The following is a 17,416-nucleotide window of genomic DNA, read 5'->3' as shown; positions in this document are numbered from 1 at the left end:
AGATCATCAAAACAATGATGCAACCATCTTTGACCAGAAGATTCCATTATGATCTGGAACTGCTGAGCGATGAATACCCATATTTTCCAGTTGGAAAAAAAAAAAAAAATCTCCTGCTTTCCTTGAACTGGGGTGGTCTCACCATGCACAAAACAAGGAGATAACTCTGCGTATCAGAGAGTTAAATGTAATACATTATAAAAAGGGGTACATATTAAAAAAAAAAAAAAAAAAAAAACATTAACAAAATTTAGGACAGTCTGGACAAATCATTGCTCTCTTATTCAATGAAGTCTAGTAGGTCAGCATAAAGGTAGGTATTATATATTTGCTAGAGGGCAGAGGTCAGTATGAGGTACAAACAGGGAAGGTTATGAACAAGATGATTCTATTAACTGTTATAACAGTTTCCTTTAGGTCAGATAGCAAGGTAAGTGATTAGGAACTGGAATGAGTTTAACCATTAATTTTTTTTACCCCACTATACCTTGGACAGGTAAAAGGACTTATGGGGCTTCTCATTACAGGTAAGTATGATAGGTAAATACAAAGTGTGTTGGCTTAATCTCGAATTGGCATTTCCCCCCACCTGTTTAAATAAAGAACTCATAAATTAAAACGTAATTCAATTTAATGACTGGCCTAATGGCCAAATATAAAATATTCGTATAAAATTAGAATTTAACAGACAATGTCAGACTTTTTAAAAGGACCCATTAACGGCGTTTTGACATTTCAGAGCCGCAGGGAGTCCTGAAAGCCTGAGCGATGCAACTCTGGAAATTAAGGTTGCATTCCTAATATGAAAAATGAAGGGTAGTCCTCCTTTGTTACCGGCCGGTGTGAAGGAGGCGGGGGGGCTGCAGCAGAAGGTCAAAGCCGCAGAACTGTTCGCTCCGACAGAGGCGGGCAGGCTGCCGGGCAGGACACCGGGCTTGGCGACCTGCAGGTTCACGGGGGAAAGGCGAGCCGGGTCGTGGAAGGAGAACGCCTCTTTGCTGATTTTTGGCAGTGCCTTTTCCGCATCCGTGTCCGTCTCCGTCTCGTCGCGCTCCTTGGTGTCATCCATAGAGCAATCAGAGTCACTCTCTAGATTGCTCTCGGATTCTGCGTGGGGGAGGGGGGGGAATAGGAGCTGTTAAACCGGCGTGGTCTAATTAACATTCCTCTCGCAACACAACCGCATATACGTCTGATAATCCCAGAGGAAAAAAACGCTTTAGAGCAGCTTCTATGTGGAATAACCTACAATATCAGGGGGTGCGGCTGATATGTGACAGGGCGCACACGTTCAGGTCTTATTTCAAATTTGACATTTTTTCCGCATAATATAGAAGTGTATAATCAGAGCTTCAAAAACAAGGTATCGCTTATGGCAATTAAGCAAATATTTTGGAAGCTATGACTTATTAAAAGATTAAGGATTTGAGTTTTAGAAGCATTTCCAGACTTTTGCAGCACAAAATACTCAATAGGAAACAAGTAATGCTTTAAATGGTTACATTTGATAGTGCTGTACGCCTTCAATGAGATCATGTGGAATGTGGTTTTCTGAAATATTTGAATCTAATTTATAAAAAGAATATTGGAAAATGCATAATTCAAGTTAATCCTTTAACTTAAGTTCATTGATTTTCATTCTTAGTTCTGCTTACTATACCAGAATGAGTTCTCTTTTGTTCTGTAGCTTCTAAACATTCCCATTTCCTGCCTTCATTGATTTAAAACAATGATAGTTTAAGAAAGTGGCCCATTTCAGATCCCACACATGAAAACCAGGAGACGGCAATTCCCAGAATGCAAATGGCGGTGTCCTGCCAGCCAGAAATCAAACTCAGTTTTGAAAATACGATGAGAGATAGAAAACAACTTGAGGAACATAAATCTGCTACAAACTAATTTTGGACCAAAGAATTCAAAGTGTACATATTAATTAAGTAATCCACATTAAATTACATTGAGAAACAATGAGTTCACATAATCAAAAATAAGTAATTCCTGGAATTTGTAGATCATTAAAATATTGCGGTTTGCAAAATACATCAAGAAAACATCATCTGCATTCTGGGGTAAAACTGACCGGAGAGGCTACCGTCAGAATCATCATCGTCGTCGTCGTCGTCCTCCTCCTCCTCCTCGTCTCCTGTGGAGTCGTCAGAGTCCTTGCTGCTTGGGTTGTCTGACTCTGTGCTTTTGACGGGGTCTTCTAAGGGAATGGACAGGGCGGTTTTGGATGAGCCCATTCCGGCACGGAAGGCCTTTGAGGTCTTGTTCATCCTGGGTCTGTGGGCTGCTGAGGTGGGAGCTAGAGATGTGGACGTAGACTGAGCTACGGCAAACTTGCCGCCGGTGCTCAAGTTAACAGGCAGGGAGAACGGGGGCTTCCCACTCGGGACTCTGCTTTGGCCACGGGGCCGAGTGACGAGGGCCAAGGGACTGTCCTGAACGTCCTGGAGGGCACCGGGCATCCTGACTCCGTTAGGGCTCTGGCTCAAAAAAAGGTTGGTGTGGTTACCGTGCAGAGGAGGGGCCGCCTCTCGAGACAGTTTAGCAGGCGGCAGCAGGGAGGAGCGGGGAGGTGACTTTATGAGACTTTTGTTCACGTCCTGATTCTTTGGCGGGGAGGGGGAGAAAGACGGCGTGAAGGAATCCTGCGGGAGGAAGGGCTGAATGAGGAAAATAAGAGAGAGAGACAGAGAGAGCAGGAGAGAGAAAGAGAGAAAATGGAAGTAATTACACAAGCTGTCACTCAGTTTTCATTACCGTGTGCTGCAAATGCACAGAACAGAGGTGTAATATGCAATGCACTGTTATTGTGTTTGGTGACAAAAAACAATGAAGTGCAGCCGCTATGCTGTCAACAGTGATAAAGGAAAAAAAAAAAAAAAAAAAAAAAGCCTGCCGTGCAAAATATTTTCAAATCATTCAGTTTATTGTTGCTGTGTTGGTTTTGCTGCCAATTTGCATTTGACACTTTTGTCATAGCGCAACAATCGGAAGCTCACATGTAATATAGCATCTTCATATGAATTAAACCCGCTCCGCCTGTTATCGACTGCCACCCTATCACCACGGCTCAGAATAATGACAATAATTGAGTCCTCCAAGAGGCAAATGTATTTATCTCGTGATAACAGCAAAGATCCTAAATCATTACAGAGTTAATTATGGGAGGGGGGGCGTGGCATTTCCAATAAAACCTAATGTGTTGTCACTGTAAGTCATGTAGAGGCCCAACAGAGCGATCAGAGGCCTGATAACGCGCTCAGACAATTCATTTTTCAGTTAAGTGTGAACCAACTGACCTTTTCAAATCTCAAAGCCAGAAACACACAAATTGAAGAACATGAAAAGGAGCTATTAAAATATCAATGATCAAAGAGCATACTGTCAAGCCAAAATGTATATGCTTGAAAACTGAGAATCGTGCCAGGTGTTTTGTTTTTTTTGTTTAGTTTTGCTTTGTTTTTAAGTCAATTGCTACGTCAAAACATAAGCGTTAAAAGGAAAAGTTTGCCGTTTTATTTATTTTACAAAATAAAACTTTTTTTAAAGTTTTATTTTGGTATAACATAGTGTCTTATTTGATTATATTCTGAGTTTCTCATTTTCAAAAAGGAGATTTCATTTTTTTTTTTTTTACATCTTTCCCATGTTGGATTGCAGTTAAACAGAGGGAGAAGCTGCGGTAAGTTTCTTGTTTATTGTGCTAATAAATGATGGGAACCAACATTTTATTATGAATAAATAAACATCATTAAATTCGAGAATATTTACCTGTTTCAATTTAAAAGCATGGGGTTGTAACGAGATTTTGTTCAGGTTTCTGCTGTCACCGGGCTGCGTGCGGCCGGGGGAAGGCGTAGACGATTTGGGTTTGTGCAGCGGTGAGAGTGCCGGCGGCATTGAGGAGGCGCACAGCGACAGGGGCAAGGGCGAGACGGAGCTACGCTTCGGCGAAGAAGTGTAAGAGAAGTGCTTTGGCGAAGCGGAGGGGGTAAAGTGTTTGGGCGAGGAGGAGGAGAGGGGCAGCGCTTTGGGAGACGCTTTGAGGGGCAAGACCGAAGCCTCCCTGTGTGGATGCGCGGCCGTCGCCAGGGGCTTGTTGCCGGCTGCCGAACCCGTGGCCTGGATGACACTGGTGTGGGAAGTGGGCTGGAAAGAGAGAAGGGGGAGGTGGGAGGCGGACGGATGGACGTTGACCCTCTCAGCCGATCTCTTCATTTGACTCTCGGCCGGCGTCAGCTCCTTGAGTGGGATGAGAGGACAGTGTGTCATGTCTGCTGTTACCAAGGAAACCTACACTGAGAGCTCCATTCTGTTTTTTCTTTTTTCCCCCCCTCACTTTTCGAAATTTACTCCCAATGTTACTGTATTCCCATAACAGGGTGTCAGAGATCAGAGACTTAAATGGAATACTTTAAGTCCTTTATAAAGACACATTTTGATGAAATTTAAGACTTCTGAACAAATCATTTCTCTTTTTCAATGAATTATTTTCGGCAAGCATAAAAAAGTACTTTATATTTCGTCCAGGGCAGAGGTAAGTAATAGTTAGAAATAGGCTCGGTTATGAACTACATGATTCTATGAACTGTTCCTTTAGGCCAGATAGCAAGGTAAGCACTGTAAGATAAGTTAACATGTTATTATAACTCAGGGAACAAAACTAAGCATTATAAATAAATAAATCCGACAATTACTTTTTTCCCCCCCACATAACTTCCGACAGGGAAGTTCAAGGTTGAGTTTGAAGAGGGACACACCTTCAATTCGGTTTTGAGTCGACTCTCCTCCGAGTCCTCGCTGTCGTTGGTCAGATCGCCGTCGTCTTCGTCAATGTCTTCCAGGTCGTCGAGGTCGCTGCTAACATCACAGTCACTGGAGCTGACGGAGGATCCTGATTGGCTGCCGCTCATGCTGGAGGTATCCAAAGCGTTCTGGCTCTTATTGAGCCCCTACAAGGAAAAAATGGATCTATTAAATATGAAGATAAAATGTGATTATTTTTTAATTGCGCCATGCTGCAAAGCAATCGGCCAATGATGTTGTGTTTAGTTTAAATATTGGGGTAAATTATTGACCTTCTCACTGGCATTCTGAATGGTCGGCTGTTGCACTTGATTCAGATCCAGGCTGCTCTTGTGACCTCTGCTGCTGTTGGTGGCTTTGGTTCGGTCCACAGATAACTTTGCTTGAAATGGTGCGACGTTCCCATAGTCCACAGCAGAGGACGGGGAAATGGTCGCACCCTTCACTGTTCCATTCACGCCTACATCATTTGGTGAAATACAAGTGATTTAAATTAAGATAAAAAAGAAAATAAACAAAGCAAGTTTATTAGAACGATAATGCAGCAAATGGCCTAAAAAAGAAATCTCATTATATTAGCAGTGGTATTTAACTGATATGATATATGTACAGTAAAACATCTAACGCCTGCTTACAAGGCTGATTTATGCATTCACATGTCTTACTATTGCCTCTGGGGTCAATTATTTATGTTAGATGTTGTGCCTGGGCCCATGGGAGCATCAGTCATTTTTATGGCATCATTCCACGGAGCGCTAAGTTGCTTGAAAGTACAGGAGTGTTTACTGAACCTTTGGCAGGGGCTCGTCTGTTCTTGCCGGGGGTCTGCAACGGGCAGGGAGTGGCGTTATGGGTCTGGAAGGATGGCGCGAAGATGGGAGGGAGGTGCAGAAGAGGAGGGAACAGGGACGCCGCTCCACGTGCGTGCGCCTCAGTCGCTCGCCACCAGTCTGCATTTGTGGGAGAGGGGGGATTGTGAGCCAGGAAATAAAAAGAGCGCTCCGGACGAGTGAGACAACCTGTGACTTAAGTGATGTCGACTTTTGTCTTTCTCACAGTGACTCACAGAGTGATGTCTTATACTTTAGTCGTTTATTGGAAAGATGCTTAGAAATGTCAATCTAAAAACAGTGCTAAAGTCATCCATTACGATAGCTGGACTTTTGTTTTGCGTTGACTTTTGTGTGTTAATTTAATCAACAGACAAATACTGTCAGAAAATACTCTTCTTATCAGTTGTTCATTCAAAGTCAGGATAACCTTAGGCAACATTTAATCAAAGAACATCCGAACACAATGACGGCACCATGGCTCTTCCCTCAGGAAAGCATTTCAAGCAGACACACGGAAGACTTTCCTGCTTCCACCTTTGAAAAAAAAAAAAAACGGAGAATTTCTGAGCTTCTTTACCCGGAAGAGTGCCAAGCTGGGGGTGAGACGCCAAGGCAGCGGGCAGACCCAGAGATCCCAGGCCTCCGAACTCCGAGCGGCCTGAGTTCACAGAGTAGAGCCCGAACGCCGGATGGCTGAGTAAAGGGAAAGCGCCGGAGAGGCCGGACATGCTGAAATGTTGGTCGCCCCCGATCTGGAACAACTGACCTGGTGAAACAACGGAGACAGAGGACACCGCGGAGTTAAATACCACAGATGTATTATTAATTTCCGCAACCATTAATTGTTAACGTGGTGGCAGAGTATCATTTAGTAGCTCTTGTGACAGCGGTTAGTTTGGATTTAAACACGTTAACATTACGGGGTGTAACAACAAGCGCTCGGATTCCGCTTGATCTGCTGGGGTAAATAGAAAGCACAAGCGGCACAGAGAGTATGGGAATCAGTTCGGAGCGACGGGCATGAATGATTTAGGGTCTGACGCACAAGCTCATGCTTGACTAATTGCAGACATTTGGAAACACTGTGCAATATGTAAACATTGTGTCATGAATGTAATAATGATTCTGGACAACAGGGTCGGCGTATAAATATCAGAATTGTACTGCTGGGTGTGTGTTTTTATTTCGCGTTTTTTTCCTTTTCATTTCTGTGAATGTCCTGCCAACTTGGAGACGAGGACAAAGAACTCTGAGAAACTAATGACGACACCGTCTGAAGAATAACCACCGGCGAGTTCCCAAGGTGTAGCTTTGTTGGAACACTCATCCAGTGACATAGAGCAGTGACAGAACATGCATTATGGACATTGCGAGAGCGGAGAACAAACAAAAAAAAAAGGGAAGAGGCAAGCTAAAAAAGCTTGCCTGTGCAGTATTATTTGACAGGCGTGCGTCAGGAAGGCGGCTCCGCAAAACGAGTGTCATGTCATATTTACCAAAGCCCTGTTTAAACCTGAGAAAGTCCCAAAATTCAATTTCTTGTTAGTTTAGTCAGCACGCACGAATAAAGGTGCACTACAGACCGAAAAGCCCTGTCATACGGCAAAATTATTTGATTAGTCAAAGACGTCGTGCGACGAGGTCAAGATGGCGAGGAGTCCCGCACACCACCAAAAAACATCGAAACAAAAGGGAAAGACTGAAATGGCACACGAGCGGATATGAAACCAGCGTGGCAGGCTGCGCTATCTGTGCACGGACTGAACATTTCTTATCACTTAGGACATTGTCTTTCAATCTACTTGAGCATTTACGTGCCCCGCCGTTCATGGACTAGGAAAAACAAAGACAAGACAAGACCTTCAAGAAATTTGGGATCATTGTAATGTGGTGATTTGTGAGTACATGAAAAAAAACGACAAAAAAACAGCAGAACCGTTCCCCCGCAATACACAATATACCACGTGATAATGTCACAATTATTTTTTTAGAACATAAACGTTTTAATCTGTTGTTCATTTTTCATACATTCTAGAAGGATTTAAGAGCAACTTTTTAATTGCTTCCGTGACATTATAACAAGAACAAGGTTATTAGTGTTTTCCCTGCTTCTCAAATTTTTATTTATTTTTTTAGCAGGTTTTTTGCATTCTACTCCAGAGTTTTTGGCTTTGTATTCTCTCACCGCACCAGTAACTCACAAGAGTGAGCTGTAAAATCGTTAATTTTATTTTGGACTAATTTGTTTTAAAATAAGTACAGTCGCCCCTCTGGGGGCGATATGGGATTGGAGCCGTGCTCTTACTGTATTGACCACAGTCAGAGAGCTACTGCTGAGTAAATCCCTTACTTAGATAAATTGATCTAGTGAGTGTAGTTAGTAAGCTTGCAAGTGTATGAAAGCTTCAGTGTAATTCAATCACTTAGAATGGGTGTTGCCGGCGCTGGGTATTTGATATCTTTTCTCTGCTTTTCCACAGGAGTGGGGGGGATAAGAAATCGCTTAAAAGAACTCCAATTACTTGATTCTTATAACAGCAATTTGACTTCAGAGGTGCCACTCTGCTTTCGGCACTTAATTCAGAGCTCGGTCCAAAATAAATTATCTGGAAAATCTCTGAGCAGGTTTTGGCGTGGGGGTCTGAAAATGAATAATTTATGAGTATGTCTCTAGTGTGTTCATCACTGTAACAGCGTGACAAAAAAAAACAAAAAAAAACAGCATTATTTTTTTTGGGAGCATTTCTTATCATGAAAAGAAAGAGTAAAAAAAAAAAAAAGAAAAAAAAGAAATCACCCTGTGAAAATTTGCATATTATTTTCTGGTCAGGGGTAATCTGACAGCTTATGCATCACCACTGCTCACTGCATAATAGCTTTGACCACAATTAGTATTCAGAGAAAACAAGAGGATGTTCGCGGCTGCACGCGCTCGCTGAGGCTGACACGCACGTCAAATCACACAGGCTAAACTCGAGCTAAAGGTTGTCAACAGACGTCCGCTGGGGTGCACACCGCTTCTTAATTGTTAGCGCTCATTAATTCAGCAGCTTTCACGATCCCTGCTAAAACTGTCAGAAAAGCGCCAGACTGGCCGGGAAAAGGTGCTTTTGGCGCCTTAATGGCAGGCGATCTTAATTACATGTGTGTAAAAGCTTATCCAAAAAGTGTGAGGAATAATGAAATGGAAGTGAATTAGGCGTAAACATAATTAGGTCACTTTGGTGTCTTGCTCAAGTCACATTTGAACTAATTTATGAAACTGTATCAATAATATTCTTAAAATCTCTATTTTAACCAGGGATGGGCTGACTACCAATACCTACTCTGAATCCTAAATTGTAGTCAGAGAACCGCTACCATCTGCACATGTAGATCATTTTCTTTGTGTAAAAACCAGAAAACGTTTTTTTTTGTTAATATCTGGTATTATTGATATGACTCCTGGCATCATGTGTCTCATTGGGGATATTCCGAGATGCCGATACCCCAATTTAGCCCGGCAGCTATATCACTGGTATGGATACGTACCACAGGAGGTGATGGGGGACCCTACTGGGCCGGGCGCCAGGCTGCGGCTCTCAGAGGACATGTGGGGCGGAGCAGGGGCTGGGGCTGGTGAGGAACTAGCTGAAGACGAGGCCATGTGATGGGAGGACTGGGTTGATGATGGTGAAGCCAGCTGCTCTCCAGACTCCATATCTGTCAAACACAATCCAATCAACACTTTCACAAAAGCATGAGAAAGACATTAAAGGACTCCAAAGCGAAGCAATTTAACCTTGTTTAACCTATAAAAGAAACATATCTATGAAAAATGAACATGGATGTCTCTACCTGCTCGGAAATAATATCCACCATCGACGTTTTATTTTTTACATTATTGAAAAGCGCTTTCTTGACAGTTGTGCCCACCATATGCTTAGATTATATTTGCATCGTACAATCATCGCACCAATAATTATCTAAAAATGACCGTCCAATAACTGAAAAAGGATTTGGTCAAATATTTTGCGATTTTATATTTAGTCAATAATGGACCAAGCCCTGCATATTGTCCTCACATCATCCAAATAAGACCTGCAGGAGATTCAGTTGCACAAGTTTTAGAACTGCACTGGATTTCTGGGCATTTCCATTATGTATCCTACTTCACATATTAGTGATCACAAAGGTCACGGTCTGAAATGGTCCATAACACCTGCTTCCAAATTGTGTTTTACACCCCGCCTTTGTTATCGTATTTTACATTACACAAACAATTTCCAGATCTCCCTGGTGGCTCTCCCCTGTGGTAGAAGCAGAGTCTGGTGATTAAATGGGGGAGACAAAGCTATCATGTGAATATTTAGTAATGTCCCTTGCCAGGAACAACACAGATGAGGAAAATGACATGAAAGCTTCTACCGTGTTGAATAGGAAAGGCTGCCACTACCTGCGGTTGTGTATGGCGTCTGTCTCCATTTCTTTGTGTTTGTGTAATTTGGAGGGAGACAGAGGTGACTTCATTTTGATGATGCCTCTTTCAAGAAGAAAAAACATCTGTTGTTTCCAATTGGACTTTTACTCAAAATGTGCGTTAATGTACGACAGTATAACAAATGAAGAAAAAAAAAAAATGAAAGTCAGATCAGATAAAGATTTAAGCACCAGCATTTCTACGACCAATGTTTTGCATGTTCAATTTGGCAACTTCTTTATTTCACTGTGAAATGTTGCAAATGTGATTTCCTCTTGGGTAATTCCTTTCTGCGGAAAAGGCAAACCGACACTTTGATAAGACTATTGAAATAATGTCAAAACAACGGTTTCCTAAAATGTATGTTGGCAAAAGGATAGAACGGTTGATTGACACTTGACATCGCCAGACTGGGCCAAAAAATATGACACAAACTAAAAGAAACCCCAACAAAATTAATATAGCATTTATCAGCACTCAAACTAAATAATAGCAGAAAGTAAGCTTAGAAAGTATAAATATCATCGGATAGAAAGGGATTCCCCTATGAAAGTAGCATGTTTAAAGCTGACTGAAAGAAAACAAAAATGGCTGTGCCTTAAAAACGTCCACTGATATGACTCAAAGTGCATCTCTACTTTAATGCAGCGAGCCTACGCCTTACTAGAGGCAGGAGAGGAAAAAAAAACATCTTGTGGGCTCTTACTGATTATTTTAAAGTGGTGGTTCAATAATTATCTCATTGAGATCAGATATTTGGACACCCACCCACATCAAAATGCAAAAAACAAGAGTTTATGACACAACAGGCTCAGTGAACCGTACACAGCTCTTTCCAGACCAACAGTTATGCGGTAAAGCAGTATTTTACATTTTTACTATGGCAGGAAACAGAATATTTTAACAACAGCTTGCCATCAAAAAGTTTCAAATACATTCAATGTGTGACCAGTAAAAAAACAAACAAACAAAAACACACACACTATATATATATATATATATATATATATATATATATATATATATAGTATTTTTTCATTTTTTTAAGAATGGAACAGTAGTGTCAGAATAAGCTGGCTGTAGAACACCAATGTGTTCTGTACCACACACAGACGCAAAAGCCCCTTTCCTACTTGCACTGAAAGCCGTAAATCTACTGGCAACGTTCTGTGTTGGAGTCATGTGGGAATGGGAGCTGGTGTCGATGTTCCATAAAAGTCGTTCTGTAAATTCCCCCACCTCGAAGTAGTATCATTTATGGCAAATTGCTGGAACGGCTGTGAATGGAAGTACAGTATGTGGGAATGGAAGCAGTATGATTTCTGTAAAGTAGGGGTGGAACCAAATTCAAATAAAGCAGAAATAGTGGGTTATTTATTTTGTACGAATATTAAAAAGGTATTTGTTTTCGGGAAGGAAAAAAAAAAAAAAAACATTTGGTAAAATGGCGAGTCCGACCCATACCGTGGCGCTCCGCTGCAAAGACGAGAAATTGAAACACGGCCATTCTACTCTTAAATTTTATTATATTTTTCTTAAAAATGCCACTCAGACCCTAGCTGTGTCTTTTACAGTTAGGGGTGCGGTGCGGGGACATCGGGCACACATTTAATGTCTATGCCACCTGTATCGCTGATGATATATTACAACTTAATTCACCCCGATAACCAAACACCGGTGAATTTAAATGAAAAAGAATGATTGCATTATATTAACAGTTGAACAGTTGAAACAGTTCAACCAAGAGATATAGACAAGACAATTAAAAGCCTTGGGAAGATTACAATGCATTTGTTCTATTGTATAGTCGAGCTATGTGCTTATGTCTTGTCAATTTAAATGTTCTTGCATGTCAGCATGTTAGCAGATGGTTGATATCAACAGTGGTGATCCTGCAAAGGCGTCATTGGCGTGGGTCAGTTGTGTTCCCACCACCGGCTCCCGGACACACTGCGGCTTCGGCTACTGACAGAAATGAGTTTGTAATACAGAGCGACTTGACCCTGTTCGCTTGTCACAGAGCCGCAACACTCCCTGCACTACGACTTTCTGTCTGTTTACCTCGGCCCCGCTTTCATTTCAACCCTGCTGTGACAACATTATGTTCACTTCACTGTGCACGGACACAGGCAAACTCATGCACAAATGAGTAAGATAAACAGCAAGTGAGTAAATGAATAACAAACTCATCTATAAATAGGAAAAACTGGCCCAATGATTAGCTGCAGCCCATGAATTGTTTTATTTTATTTACATTTTTAACTGGGAGCAATAAGCTCTCTCAGCTCATCTATCTGCGTGGTCGACTGGCGACACAAGCAGCTGCCTCCTAGACCTTTACAACTGCTGGTGGTCACCATCCCACTAAACACAATTAAAGGGGACATCTTATGATCCTTTAAGTTAATTAGCTAACATGTTAATATAGGTCTCTGAAGTGTGCAAAACATGTTTTTGAATTTTTTTTTTGCTGAGCATACCACTCAGATGATGCGTTCTAGCCATTGTCATCATACCTCTTCACCACCTTATTCCAAAAAGGCAGTTTTTTCTGGGAGGAGCCACCCTCCCGAGGCCCGTGTTCTGTGAGCCAATAGGGTTTGAGCATGGCTTCCGGGTTTCATTGTATTTGCTCTTAACTTCCACTGATTTCAGCTTATCAGACCACCAAAATCTGTTTCTGAACAAATTTGAGACGAGAAATAAGCAATCCTGTTGCAAAATCTTCACTCATTATGTGGCACGGTGGCGCAGTGCATTGTACTGCTGCCTCACAGCAAGAAGGTCCTGGGTTCGATTTCCGCCTGGACCGTGCTCCGGCGGGTTATCTCCCAAATAGGAGCCTTTCTGTGTGGAGTTTGCATGTTCTCGCCGTGCTCACATGGGGTTTCCTCTACCTCACGTCAGTAAGGACCCCCACCAAAAACATGCACCCATCATCGTCGTCTGACCAGCGACACTTATCACCTGGTCCCCGGGCGTGTCCACGTATGCTGCCCACTGCTCCTGGCTGTGGCCCCGGAGGAAGGACAAGCCAGGTTGGGTTAAATGCAGAGGAACCATTTCACCGGCCACCATCCAAAGCATGTGCATGTGTGTGCAAGCATGTGTTGTAGTGTGGTGTGTTGTGTGACAAATAAAGACTGTTTCCTTTCTTCATTTAGAGCTACAAGGCCTAATCTAAAAGTTTGTTCCGACTTTGGTTGCCGTGCTCCTAACTCGCCGCACTGGGACTCTAGGGGATGGACGCAGGGAGTTTTTGTTTCATATAAACGTCGGAAAATAAAATAAAATAAATATATACATCTCCAATAAAAACACAGAATTTTTATTGGTTTTGTTTGGAGAAACGCACAAGAGCTCAGTGTTCCTCAAATGGGGGTACTCATTCACTTCACTACTCATACACTACTAAAAAAAGTTTGAGAACTACTGGTCTATGTACCGCATATTATTATTATTATTATTATCTCTTTCAGAAAGAAACACAGCAGAATTGTTTTTTTAAATACTTTTTATGGTCTGCAGTTCACAGACAGTTGGTATTAATTACTTCTTTTAAAAGATTTCTTTGTTGAGTTACTCAGATGGGGGGCAGTTCTAGTTCTACTGAAACCCAACGTGACATAGTGGTTGGCTGGAAATGTGAACAGGTGGTTTTCTGAAATAGACAGCTCATAAAAAAAGTGAATGGGTTGTCTTCACAGTTTGTGTGTTAGTAGGCCCGTCAGGGACACAAACGTAGGTGCATAAGCACTGAAAAAGTGGGTTTTGCATAATGGGTCCCCTTTAACAACTTCAGCTTCTGTGGACAAACAGCAGCATTAGTCACCGACAAAGGAAAAATAATAAGAAAGGCTTTAAAAAGGACAGGCTTTCGTTTCCCAAGCTAGGGACAGAGCTGAAGAAGAAAAAAAAAAAAAAAAAAAAAAGGCCATTCATCCCTTGCTTGCCATTCTCTGTCCCAAGATCACACTGCTGAAATGGAAAGTTGTCAAAAAGAGGTGAATTCTTATGAGTCGAGGGTTTACTTTTCCCTATTCGAGTTTGTGTGTGTGTGTGTGTGTGTGTGTGTGTGTGTGTGTGTGTGTGTGTGTGTGTGTGTGTGTGTGTGTGTGTGTGTGTGTGTGTGTGTGAACAACCGCACACACAGCTGTAAGCAAAACGTGCAGGACGTGACTCCCGGGGGGGTGTAAGTGGTAACAGGTTACAGGCGCAGGACGAGGGAAGATGAAGTGTCTCGAGATCAGTGTCACGATGTGAATCACAGGTTCAGCCGTACCGCCACAGCCCTCCCCTGGGCCTGGCCAGTATGGCGCTGGGCCCGGGCCTTTCTGCTGCTCAGTGACTAACCAACCCCAACGTCCGCTCCACCTGGATGACGATGAAGCAGCCAATGTGTCTGGCATTCGGTCTGGCCGTGCCAGCCTGCCAGCATACTATAGAAGGCGCATCAGACCTTTAGGGCTGGGCATTGTTAAAAAAAAATGTGGATACCAGTACCAATACGAGTATCCTTCAATTGATACTGATACCGATAGAGTACTTCATTTAATACTTTTTTTTTCTACTTTACCCATCATGTGAATGGAAGCATTCAGTTGCGTAAAATGCCACCACTCCTCCGCATACGAATACTCTTTAAAAGTGTTCAAATTATTATTAATTAACTGCACAAGACTGTACAATAAAGTATTTGGGCAGTGTAATTCTTAACAAAAAGCCAGTAGCAAAAGAATGATTACAGCAAGGAAAACCTCTTTCACTGTTCATATGGACACCTGACTGTTGTTTTAAGACAAGACTTGAAAAATTGTGAATCGATCCTTTAACAGACTGTTGTCGCTGCTGCTGCAGTAGTGAACCAATCACACGTTGCATTAAATCGAAAAACGCTTGTGGCAATTGGCTGGCTTGTAGCTGCTGCGATAGTGAGCCAATCACACGTCGCATTAAATTGAAAAATGCTTGTGGTGATTGGCTGTGATCAAAACCGTACAAATAGTCATTTTTTTCAAGATCTGGGTAGAATAAGAATTGAATACAGGTGTTGTTTGATTGGAGAAGTTTCTATACTACTTGGTATTGGGTTATTTCATTCAATACCTTAGATTGGTGTGCATAATAGACAGCCGTCAAAAAACGTGGGGACTCCATAGGGTAAATCACAGTGATATTGACCAAATTACAGTATTTAAAAAATTATAGTCACAATTAATCCAATCAAAGCACCATAAATGTACAATAGCAGTCATATTCTCTAAATGCAAATACCAACTAAAATTCTGTGGCTATTAATCAGTCATGGAATGTGGTAAACCACTATGTTAAAAAAACAAAACAACAACATTCAACACTAATCTTCACTCACACTTCTCTCAATTATCATTATATGCAGTTGTGCCAGATGAGAGAGTGTGGTTAAGGCACGGTCTGCAGGTAACAGTGCTGGCTTCGTCCATTGGCGACTCAGCTGTACTGAGTCTGCCTGATCAGCCTCTTTAGCGCTGATTAGTCGGACCTGGCTGAGAGAGTTTTTGTCTTTCAGTGGGGATCGCATGGTGCAGGTTCAGGTCGCTGTTACGCTTGCAGACCAGACAGCAACCAAGGAAACACTATTATCTGTATTTTATGTTCCTGGTTTTGGCCAGTGAGCCTTTTTGTTGGCAAACTTGCCATGTCAGCGCCCCACTGCCAGAACGACTTTGTCTTCCTCCCTCAACCCGCACATGTGGGCAGAGACAGACCCGGGGGCGCCGGAGGAAAGGCGGCCCGGAGCCGAACCGCTGGCTGCAGAAGCACCGAGCGGAGTTGGACGACAAGAGCGACTTCCTCCACTGCCAGCTGGAGCGTGTTCTCGCCAGCGTGAGCTCCCAGGAGGATCGGTCGGACCCGACGCAGCTGGTAAACCTCTGGGCCCCTGGCACTTCGAGAGTTTCCCTCTCCTCCATCTCTCGGGAGGACCGAACCAGTCCTTGCCCTGCACCCCCTACAAGGCCCAGTGCCTCCGCACCACTGCCGTCCCCGGGGAAGCACCACAGGGCGGAGGAGTTGCGCGAGCACGCCGTGACCCAGAGCTGGCCCACGATCGTGTCTTCGTCACATCCCCAGCCCGTTCCCAGCCCCGGAGGAGAATGTCCGGAGGTCCGCTGCAACCACCACCAGGACCCACGCGGGATTCACTGGGTCCCCAGCCCGTCACGGCGCCCCGGAGGAGGATATCCGAGAGTCACCTAGGTCCAACCGAAGGACCCACACGAGATTTTGGCGCTCCTCAGCCCACCCAGGCGCCCCGGAGGAGAATGTCCAGGAGTCCGTCGCATCGGATTCACAGGGACCTGGGCTTCATCGCATTGTGGTGCCGCAGGAAGCTGTCTCCCCTTTACCATGCTGTGCCCTCTCTGTCCCCCTTTACCTCCCAGTGCGTTCCCGCCACAGGCCCACAGATAGCTGCTCAAATGCCTGGGCAGGGGTGCTGGCGCTAAGGGTGACCCGAACATGTCCAGCAGGACTGCCCCATGTTGGAGGTCGGACAGGTAGTTTGGGTGGCTGGTCCACCAGACCTCAATTAGTCAATCCTCCGGCTTCACCAACCACGCCGTTGAGGCCCCTCCTCCTGGTGGAGGTGCAGTTGGAAAGACTCGGTATGCACCTCATCGGGCACTTAGATCGCCGTGCAATCTATCGTTTTGTGTTGGTCGGTTTCAGGTTATCTCCCAAGTCGGGATTCCGAAGAAAATCCTGACCGAACAGGGCACTTCCTTTGTTTCGTACACTTTGGGAACTTTACAGGTTGTTGGGCTCAATTCGGACGAGTGCACCATCCCCAGGCCTGGTGGAGCAGTTCAATAAGACGCTGAAGAACATGGTTTGTAGGTTTATGCATGACGATAGCCGTAATGGGATAAATGGTTGGACCCTCTGTTGTTTGCTCTGCGTGAGGTTCCCCAGGCCTCCACAGGATTTTCTCCCTTTGAACTCCTCTTCGGCAGGAGACTCCAGGGGGTGCTGGACATAATTAGTTAAAACTTGGAGGAAGGGCCTAGCACCAGTAAGAACGAAGCTCAGTATGTTATGGTCCTGTGAGCAAAGCTTCACGCGCTGGGTCGTTTGTCACGGGAGAATTTGCTCCAGGCTCAGAAACGTCAGCGCCGGTTATACACAGGAATGTCACGATTCCAATTTGAAAACAAAAATCAATTGAATCCAGCTTTCGATTTCAAACTTCGAAACACAAGCAGGTTTGCAATTCTCTGCGTATTTTTGTGGGTAATATTGTCTGACATGATCGCCATATTAGAGCGGTCACGAT

General features: G+C 43.6%; 1 protein-coding gene across 1 annotated transcript in view; it reads right to left on the bottom strand.

Annotated features, from left to right (window-relative positions):
* LOC307243896 (bromodomain adjacent to zinc finger domain protein 2B-like) overlaps positions 1-9,345 on the bottom strand; it is a gene marked incomplete at its 5' end in the record, with an annotated part of 31,708 nt that extends 22,363 nt beyond the window's left edge. The window contains 8 exons of the mRNA XM_080018866.1: positions 835-1,107; positions 2,081-2,651; positions 3,778-4,248; positions 4,767-4,958; positions 5,085-5,272; positions 5,604-5,762; positions 6,223-6,411; positions 9,177-9,345. Coding sequence (XP_079874992.1) covers positions 835-1,107; positions 2,081-2,651; positions 3,778-4,248; positions 4,767-4,958; positions 5,085-5,272; positions 5,604-5,762; positions 6,223-6,411; positions 9,177-9,345 — 2,212 coding nt within the window. The remainder of the gene's footprint in view (positions 1-834; positions 1,108-2,080; positions 2,652-3,777; positions 4,249-4,766; positions 4,959-5,084; positions 5,273-5,603; positions 5,763-6,222; positions 6,412-9,176) is intronic.
* Positions 9,346-17,416: the final 8,071 nt, after the last annotated feature.

The sequence above is a fragment of the Zeus faber genome, assembly GCF_960531495.2.
Source record: "Zeus faber genome assembly, chromosome: 18".
Taxonomy (NCBI): Eukaryota; Metazoa; Chordata; class Actinopteri; order Zeiformes; family Zeidae; genus Zeus; species Zeus faber.
This window is presented reverse-complemented; position numbering and strand designations above follow the sequence as displayed.